Source organism: Trichechus manatus, unplaced genomic scaffold, assembly GCF_000243295.1.
Source record: "Trichechus manatus latirostris isolate Lorelei unplaced genomic scaffold, TriManLat1.0 scaffold00004, whole genome shotgun sequence".
Classification (NCBI taxonomy): Eukaryota; Metazoa; Chordata; class Mammalia; order Sirenia; family Trichechidae; genus Trichechus; species Trichechus manatus.
The window spans coordinates 28,986,118-28,996,508 of NW_004443940.1; the positions used below are offsets into that span (position 1 = coordinate 28,986,118).

Below are 10,391 nucleotides of genomic sequence, written 5' to 3' on the forward strand. Positions count from 1 at the left end.
AAAAAAAAAAAAAGTTGAGAATTTAGAGGGTTGATATGTTGTGGGGTTGTTAACCAATGTCATGGAACAACATGTGTACTACTGTTTCATGAGAAACTATTTGTTCTGTAAGCCTTCACCTGAAGTACGATAAAATACTAAAAAAAAAAAAAATTAGAGTGTCTCTGGAAAAATATTCTAGAAGCTCTTAAAAATAATTTAAATTGTATTTTTGTAATAATTAGTTCTTTCTTCTTTACATTAATATGCTATCATTTTCCCTTAGAAGTAAATTATGATCATTTTATATATCATATTTCAAATATTGTAAAACCTGAAATGCATGATGGTTAACCATAAACCTTCTTGGCTTATCTCCATTCTTCATTTTTTTGGATCATTTTTCCACTAATTTTTTCCTCCAATTTTCTCAGATAGCCTTAATTCCTTATTTAGTTATCATTTCCTGATTACATCTATCTGATTTCCAAATATCCATTGTTGCCCACACTTCATCATATTGCTTTGTAAATACCTTAATCTCCTCTTTTCTTTCATTTTCTGGCCTCATCTTTTTAGCCAACCTAACCTGTATAATGGCGATCAGATTTCTCAAACAATCTATGACTTTCTTTGATTGGCATAATCATTTTAGGCATTAAACTCAACATCCTGTATACATAATACTTGGTACTCTATTCAGAAACAATTATCCTATAGAGAGTTATGATGAGGGGTTTACCATCTCTACAAGTCATTAGGGATTTAATCTGAAAAGCAGAGCTTTTTTTAATACCAAGGAAAAGTTTACTCACAATAACAGAGTTTCAGGAAGTAGTAAGTGGTTCAAGAAAATCAGACCTGGATTCTGACTGCCTGGGTTCAAATCCCACCTCAAAGGTTTACTGGCTAGATGGCTTTATGCCTTACAAATGAGCAACCTTGTTTAAGCACATAATAAAGGGTGGCTAATTTTGTTATTATTAATATTATTAGTAGTAAGCCTTGGCGTGAGCTTCTGCTAATAGCTAGAAAATATTCTCTGAAATCTTTTAAAACATCAAAGATTCTCATGTGCCTGGACTATTTCATGACTTGGCAAGAGAACAAACTGGCAGTGGTTGCTTCCAGTTCTGAGATGTCATGAGAGAAATGAGGTCTTTCCCTCATTGCCTCAAAGATGTCTACCAAGTCCTTATTAGAACTCTCCACAAGGTGGCGTCAGTCATCACATAGTCACATTAAGGAACATTTTGAAAAGAATAAACCAAGGTGAATCTAAACTTAAGTCATTCATCTTAAGGATATTTTTTGATTCAAGTGTTTAATCAGCAAACCTCTGCCACCCTTCCCACCATCCTATTAGTTATAGGAAGTGAAAATTCTTTCTAGGACAGACTCTTGGCATATTTTGGATGAGTCTGCACTTAATGTGTTTCTCTTTCTACTTAAAGAAGTATAAAGGGAAAAAAAGGCCTCAGGAAATGCATAACCGAATTTAGAAGGACATCGATATTTCTTCACCTCTCAAAACCCACTCGGTACTAGTTATTTCTGAGCAAAGTGACAGTTTTTGGAGGAGTGTGGAATGAAACAGAGGATATTTGTAAAGAAATTAAAGTCCCTTACTGTACTAAGTACTCAGTAGATGTTCAACGAAGCACAGACTTTGGAAAAGGAAAACGCAGCAGACTGAAACTCAGTTTGCCTTTCCACAACAACAAAACTCAACCCTAGACCACAGATCCTACGTATAGGCCAGGAAGACTCTGGTCACCTGACACAGCTGAGAACTTCCTTTCAGGTGAGAGTAACTATGCCCCATAATGATACGTCACGTGAGTAAAACATTCATCTGCCAGGCCTGCAGCTCTGTTTCTCAGAAGAACAGAACAGATACTTTTTTTTTTTTTTTAAGGGTGTAGGAGGCACTTATTCATGTTTGAAGTCCAAGATTTTCCAAAGAGCTCTACGAAATCCATTACTGGCGTCACCCCCGAGAATTTTCTGGGCAGGTGCTAGACCATGATCCAAAATGTCCCCAACAAGGATACATACAACAAGCCCAGGTGGGGGTGGAGACCTGTAAGACAGCAATAGCTCTCTCTGGAGAGACCTCTTGGTGCATCCTCTCCTCCCTCCACACCCTCACTCTTTTTCATGACCTTAATCTGGCTGAGGTGTCCGAGATTCAAGAACTGAGCTTTGAAATGGCCCTTGTAAAATTCTCCCTCTGGGCATCTGCCCTCACTCAATTTAAAGTCAGATATCTATCATATCGTTGCCTCACTCGAAACTGCCTCAGGACGAGTTTGAGTCTAACATCCTATTAAGCACATTTCAATCGAAAAGTAATGTGGGGAAAAATAAACTTTCAAAGGAGAATCTGAGAAAGAAAAGTAATACAGTTTTAAAATATTTGTGTTAATAAAAGTTCTTCACAATCCTTTCATCTGTAACACTGACCCAGTTGGACTCATTCTAGCACTTGGACATTTATGTAAAATGTCAGGTCGAGGACATTAAAAAATTCCACGTTAAAATTTGAAGGAAAGCCTTTCTATATTATACTAATATCAGTATGCAGAACAACAATTTTTCTAGACAAATTCCCAAATATGACAACCGAAGGCCCAAAGTGGGTACACAAACAGGTAATATTTAGAAACAGAAGAATGGCTAAGTCTTCTACTCTTACTTAAGAGCAGGTCTGGTAGCTCAAAACCTTTTGATGTGAACAAAAGGGAAAAACATTGGAGACACTAATTCTACCATAAGAAGTCCATCTGGCTGATGTGTCAGTAATAACTATTTCTGTTAACCACCTTTTTCTTCCCAACACTCACCTTCAACAAACCATCTAGCCCAGAGCTCTGAATGTTACGTTCTAGACTTTGATGAGGTATTCTGCTCCCGATTGGGAAGGTATGCTTTTGATTTTCTCCTGAAAGCCTACCTCTTGGGTGCTAAGAAAGACACAGTAAGAAACGCCACTGTAGGCAAGCATCTGCTAGCCGTCCAGGCCTGTTCTTCTCATGTAGAGTCCCCTTTGCTTGTCTGCGGTAAGCGGCTGTTCATAGCCCAGATCTTTCACTATACAGACGTGGGGATGGCAGGTGCAGAGCAGGGAGATGGGTGTGCCTGTAAGTTTAGAACGTCTGCCTCCAGGCCATCAGCAGTTCTTCCCTAATCCCTTCCTCCTCTTGCTCTTCTGCTTCCTCAACAGACTCTCCTCCTGCCCCAGCGGTGGCCATGCTCTGCTTCATCTGGGGGAAGACATGAGGAGCAAAGCATGACATCAAGTGCCTCTGTGCAAGGCATGTGCCGTCTCAGCCAAAGAAAAGCTAATGCCTTCTGTGGGCTATTTTTTCTAAGATTAAGGCAAAAAAAATTTTTTTCATATTATTTATCCATCATTCCTATCTTATACTACATAGAAATAATTGTGGTTCACATATGGGTTACAGCAATTTTCCTTGATCTTGAAAAGAAAACAAAGCACAAATCTCATTTGCTTCTAAATCAGTATTACCTGCTAGATATGCAGATTTTCGTATTCCCTTTGGTGTCTTGGTGGCACAGTGGTTAAGAGTTCGAGCTGTTAACCAGAAGGTTGGCAGTTCAAATACACCAGTCACTCCTTGGAAACTCTATGGGACAATTCTACTCTGTCCTACAGGGTCACTATGAGTTGGAATCAACTAGACAGCAATGGGTTTGGGTTTGGGTTTGGGTTTGTATCCTTACCTTTCCTAAATTAGTTCTTGGAAAGTGTTTACTTCACCGCTTTTTCAGAATGTACTGTCCCCAGGACCCGAAAGTAAAGGGGTGAGTCACAGAAGGATGTGCTTCAAGTTGTTTGTCCCACCTGGACAGGGGATTTACACGAATTCATCCCAACCAGCTCTGTTCATGACCAACAACAGCCTGTGAAACAGCTGTCTGGGGCAAGGAGTACAGCCTGTAGTCACGGAATAGGGCGAGGCAAACAAGCACATTCAGGAATTGAAACCACAACTTTGCCTCTGTCATGTTCCAAAGAACTAAATGATACTGCAACTGAATGCTTGGCTTCCAGTGATACATCCTAGGCCCCACACTCACCACCCATCTGCCAGTTCGCCATACTGTCACGACTCGCATGTTGCTATGATGCTGGAAGCTGTGCCACCGACATTTCAAACACCAGGTTTCAGCGGAGCTTCCAGACTAAGGCAGACTGGGAAGAAAGGCCTAATGATCTACTTCCAAAAATTAGCCTGTGAACATCTTCTATATCACAGAATATTGTCCAATATAGTGCTAGAAGATGACCTGTTAGGCTGGAAGGATCGTGAAGATGGCATAGGACTGAGCCACAGCGCATTCTGGTATACCTGCAGCCGCCATGCGTTGGAGCCAACACAACAGCAACTAATAACAAGAAACAACAACGAGGCCTTGAATAAGAAGTCTTTGACTTACAGGACGTCTATATACGCCCACCAACCTGATGGTCTAATAAGGGATTTAGTAGAGATTTAGGATCTTTTCAGTCTCCTCTATGCCAGTGAGATTCTATCTCTACATTCAGTGGAAAATTGTAATCTCAGCTTGTCATTCAGAAAAAGGTGATTTGAATTACAGAATAAAAATGTTTCTACCCTGACATGCTGGTAAAATACCAATTTTTAGTTTTATGGCTTATCATCCAATGCTAGTGTCCAAGAACACCCAGGCCCTGCCATTATGCTTTCACATACACGTCTATGCCTTATTTGTGCATAGCAATTCCTGTATGGGTGCCACTTTGCCCAGGGATTAGGAATAATCAGTGGCATAATAATTTTCTCCATACTACCCAAATTTTTATAATGCCATGCCCACCCATTCTACCTCTTCCTGCATCTTTCTCACTACATTCAATATCACTGGGGCAGGAAAAGATGGGTGTCAATCCCTTGTAATTTGTATCTAAGTGTTCTCTGTGAGCCCACAATCAAACAGATTTCAGTAGTTGTTTAGACATTGTAGAGTTGTGTAATAAGACTCACTGAAACACAGGCCCAGCGATGTACCCTGCTGACCGTTAGTGTACACTTTGTCCGGAGCTGGACTTCCTCAGGAAGTATAGGGCCTGGCCTGCCTCGTGAGGTTTCTGCCCAAGTGCAAGGAGTGGCAACACCAGCCCTCCAAGCCTTTCTCTGGGCCTGTTGACAAAGCAAAGGGAATATCATGGGCCCCACGCCTTACTCCCATTCTACAGCTGTGGCATCAGCCTACCTCTGTCATGAGTGGAATGCCCAGTCTGCTTGCTGATGCTAGAGTTTTTCTATGTGCACACACCCAGCAACGGCCATCTGGAGTTTGGCTTTGCCCTTTCCTAAGGTCCTATGCCCAAATAAAGAGAGAATGCCCAATCCCGTTTTTTGTATTGATAAAGGAGCCACAGCAGCCATGGGCCCACGCAGAATCTAACTTTCCCAGCAGAGCACAGTGTGTTGACATAAGGGAGGTATGAGAGGCGACATCAGGCAGCGAATGCTAGACAAGGACTAAAAAGAAAGAGATTTTGGAATAGTTGGCTCATGGAGTGAAATCTCTTCATTTTGAAAATATAAATCTAACCAAGAAAAACATTATAAACTCAATTCAGTTTAACTCTGTAAATGACTATATGCATGGTTCTATATTAATTGTGGCACAGAAAAAATGTGGCTGACTGACAAACCCAGCACTGGCTGACTGACAAACCCAGCACTGGCTGACTGACAAACCCAGCATTGGCCAACTGACAAACCCAGCATTTACTCCATTTTTCCCTTGTCTTTGCATAGCATACTTGTAAGTTTCCATCTTCAACACTGAAGGGACAATTTGTTAATAATAGATAATTGTAAGATTTTAGAAAGTCTTCTGTCAAGTAGTAGTCAAGCATAAGGATGACTTATTGACCTCATAACTGCTTGTAAAGATTGTGGTTCATTGTAGAAATTACTACTAGACAGTAAACTCTAGATACCCCTGAGAACACCACTTTTTCTGCCTGAACAGACAAGCAAATAGTAATATTTTATCTCACTCAACATAATATCTCTGTCTGTTCTTGGGAAACAAAAGGTTTTCTACAAACAACACAGAATTGTGCCATGAAGGAAATTACGGTCAAGTTTGAACAGAAGTAGCCTCACAATCCTCTAATTCGGTGGCTTTCAGCCTGGGTTGTAGAGCACCTGAGGCACCTCTGAAATCCCTGGGGGCTCGTGTGTGAGGATCTGAGCAAGAAAGCCTTCAGCCCAGTGCCCACATGTTGCGCAAGACTCATTCGAAAAAAAATCCACTAGTAACAGGCATGAGTGCATATCAAATGCTTTATCTTCTCTTCGTATATAGTTGTCAGCCAAAAATAATTCTTTGGATACACTATTTTCTCACACAAATTATAAAACTGAAAAATAACCAAGAATCTTTTTTCAAGGATACATACAAGTACTGAACTCAGACACACACACGTACAATCACACTTCTCTAATAGAACCAAACAAAGCCAGAATCAAAACATTTCTGAATCTAAAACAATTGTATTGCCCATAATGTGTTAGCACTAAAATGCTGCTGTAACATATTCCCATTATAGACAAACTGAGAAGATTTAAAAAAGAAAAGCGAGGAATAAGAAGAAACAAATATTTACACATTTTAGTATATAGCTATTATGTCTGGGAAGACTACGGGACCTTTTGCCTTTTAACTAGAACTTTGAATGAAGAAAGGGTAGATATGGGTTGGGGAGGGAAAAAAACATTTGGAAATGGAGATGCTTACTTTTAAGGGGTTTGGTTTTATGAATTAGACTAGAGAGACTAAGAATGATGATATCTAAGGGAAAGAAGCCAGCCACAAAGGCCGCATACTGTCTGGTTGCATTTATTTGAAATGTCCAAAATAGGCAAATCCATAGATTATTGGTTGCCAGGGACTGGGGGAGGGGCAGATGGGGAGTAAATGTTAATAGATATGGGTTTCTTTGTGGGGTAATGAAAATATTATGGAATTACATAGTGGTGATGTTTGCACAACTCTGTGAAAATACTAAAAAAACACTGAGTTATACACTTTAAAATGGTAAATTTGATGAAATGTGAGTTATATCTCAATAAAGAAAATTATTAGAAATTTATGAGAGCTAATGGGCAAAGCCAGGTTCTTGATAAAGGTCCTTAAAAAAACAGTGAAGGAAGGAGTTGAACTAACAAATAAAAGAAGGGCAGAAGGTGTCACACAGGGCCCCTCTTCTCAGAGTGGGTTTCTCTGCACTCTCTGAGCAGAGGTTTTACACCTGATTCTTCTTCTTATCCGCTCTGCAGACTTAAGCACAGTATTATGCAAAAGCAATACTTAAAGAACTATTGGTTTACTGACCACTGATTAAGCGATGATAAGCAATGTCATGGCTCGTCTTTGTGATGATTATAAACACAATGAAACTATGTGGAAAATGGTTTATGACAAAATATCAGAATGTTTTCTCAGGGCACATAGTCTATAAAGAAAATGTTCTACATTCCACTTTGGTGAGTAGTGTCTGGGGTCTTAAAAGCTTGTGAGCAGCCATCTAAGATACTCCACTGGTCTCACCCCGTCAGGAGAAAGGGAGAATGAAGAAAACCAAAGACACAAGGGAAAGATTAGTCTAAAGGACTAATGGACCACAACTACCACAGCCTCTACCAGACTGAGTCCAGCAACTAGATGGTGCCCGGCTACCACCACTGACTGCTTTGACAGGGATCACAATCGAGGGTCCCAGACAGTGCTGCAGAAGAATGTAGAAAAAAATTCTAACTCACAAAAAAGACCAGATTTACTGGCCTGACAGAGACTGGACAAATCCTGAGAGTATGGCCCCCGGACACCCTTTTAGCTCAGTAATGAAGTCACTCCTGAGGTTCATCCTTCAGCCAAAGATTAGACAGGCCCATAAAACAAAAGCAAGACTAAACGGGGCACACCAGCCCAGGGACAAGGATGAGAAGGCAGGAGGGGACAGGAAAGCTGGTAACAGGGAACCCAAGGTAGAGAAGGGAGAGTGTTGACATGTAACAGGTTGATAACCAATGTCACAAAACAATATGTGTACTAATTGTTTAATGAGAAGCTAGTTTGTTCTGTAAACCTTCATCTAAAGTATAATAATAAATACATTAGAATGTTTTTATACCTTAATTAAAATGACTTAAAAAAAAAAGTTGCCATCGAGTCAATTCCAATTCATGGCAACCCCATGTGTTACAGAGTAGAACTGCTCCACGGGGTTTTTTTTGGTTGTAATCTTTACAGAAGTAGGTCACCAGGCCTTTCTTTCATGACACCACTGGGTGGATTTGAACCACCAACCTTTAGGTTAGTAGTTGAATGCAAACCATTAATGCCACCCGGGAACATTGAAACAAAACGTACATTAAAAAAGATTGGAAGAAAATAAGCACAATTTGGAATAAAGTGTTAAGGTAAATTATGTATTTTTGTATTTGCCTTTTTCCATATTTTTCCATAATAGTTTCAATCTGATATAACATTCGTAATGTGAAAAAATTATTTTAGGTGGTATTTTAGGAAGATTATTTGGTAGGAGAGGGACAAAAGAATATTGAAAGCTAGAATATTAATATAATTGTGTGTCAGGGAACCCTTGAACTGGGGAAGAAATAGAGAAAGAGGACAATTTTTGCGAACCTGGATTTACAGAAAACACATGCCAAGCACTTGTTGAAAGTTGCTCAGTTGTGGTAGACAAACATTCATAAGAAAGATGACAACAAGAATAAAAAACATAAATAAAGCAACACTGGATGACTAAGTGAATGGGAACCACTCCAGGAAAGAAAGTGTTCAAGCCTAAGAACAAGTGAGTGAGCTCTGGGGCTGAGATTTATCAGTGTGACCACTAACAAACATGGCAAAACGACACAGCAGGTATCTATGTCCACGCAAGCTGCCAGTGCTTTTCGGGTAGGAATGGGGGAAGGCTGAGCTATAATGAGAGTAAGAGAAATCAGTGTCCTCGTTTGCATAATGTGGATACAATGACCAAAAGTTGCCATGATAGTTAAGGGTGTTAACCCATGGGAAGTCCCTAGAAAAGCGTCTCACAAAAAATTAGCATTCAAGAAATACTGCATATTAATGTCAATGTATTACTAGGATATGAAGCCTGGCACCTTGAATTTAGAAATATAAAATGTGAAGAAATGAAGAAAAACCATGGATGAAACTGTATCCTTTCCACTGTACATACCTGCAGCAATGTATGAGCCTCCTCCAGCTTTATAGAGAAAATGGCTGGCAAAGGGGGCTGCACAGATGATCAAAAAACTTGCAGTCACAACGGCAACCACCCCCAGGAGCATCAGCACTGCCCAGAAGCCACGGTAAACTGGAGACCCCAGAAGAAAAGGAGAAAAGAAAAATACACTTAGAATGTAAACATAGCAAACTCTCACACAGTCAGTTTCTTTCTGCTTCATTTTTCTAATTTCAGTCATTGCACTGATAGGCAGAACCCTAGGACACGGGTCCTAAATTACTTTAAACAGAGATCTTATCAGATAGCCTTGCAGTCAATGATGTTGACCTGCAATCAATTCCACATGCTCAATATTTGCACCACACACATGCTGATGTACTTTGGAAGCTCTTTTTTTCTGACCAGATTTTCCATTTTATAACGGTGAACACCCAAAGCTCTAGAAAGAGTTATCTTGGGGGTCACATATAGGTGTTTCACGCCACATGTAGAAAGACGTGAAAAAGCATTCAAATTATTTGCAAATATTGCTTCATATTTCCTGTTAAGATAATGTATACATAACAGTGATCCCATGGAAGCTGATAATAATCACCCCAACCCGCTAGTGAAAAAGTACACTTCTGTTTAGATTACGGGCCTCTCGGAAAATAGTCGAAGGCAATAAAAATGACAAGCAAAACAAATACACATTTGAGAAGATACAAGATCTTATATCAGATATGTTCAAGGCATAATGCTTTTTATTAACATCTGTATTTGGCATGATTCAAAATGAGAACCTTTTAGTCTTTTAGTCAAGGACATCCAGTCAACGGATACAGCTGCTGATAGATAGATTTTGGGCTTGGCGATATATAGTAATCAAATAAAAAGAAATTCTAACAATCATTTTTGAGCTGAATAATTCCCAATCTATTAAACAAATTCATCATTTCCCAAATGGCTAAAACATAAATAAATTCTCCTTGTTGGTGCATATGGGGGACAAATTAAGTAAAACATATTAGTCACATTAAATTATATATATATATTTTTTATTGTACTTTAGATGAAGCTTTACAGAACAAATAGTTTCTCATTAAACAGACAGTACACATATTATTTTATGACATTAGTTAACAAC

General features: G+C 39.4%; 1 protein-coding gene across 1 annotated transcript in view; it reads right to left on the reverse strand.

Moving 5' to 3' along the window:
* The window catches only part of TMEM182 (transmembrane protein 182), a 28,985-nt gene extending 19,596 nt beyond the window's left edge, over positions 1 to 9,389 (reverse strand). The window contains exon 1 of the mRNA XM_004369304.2: positions 9,257 to 9,389. Coding sequence (XP_004369361.1) covers positions 9,257 to 9,368 — 112 coding nt within the window. The 5' untranslated portion in view covers positions 9,369 to 9,389. The remainder of the gene's footprint in view (positions 1 to 9,256) is intronic.
* Between the last annotated feature and the right edge of the window lie 1,002 nt (positions 9,390 to 10,391).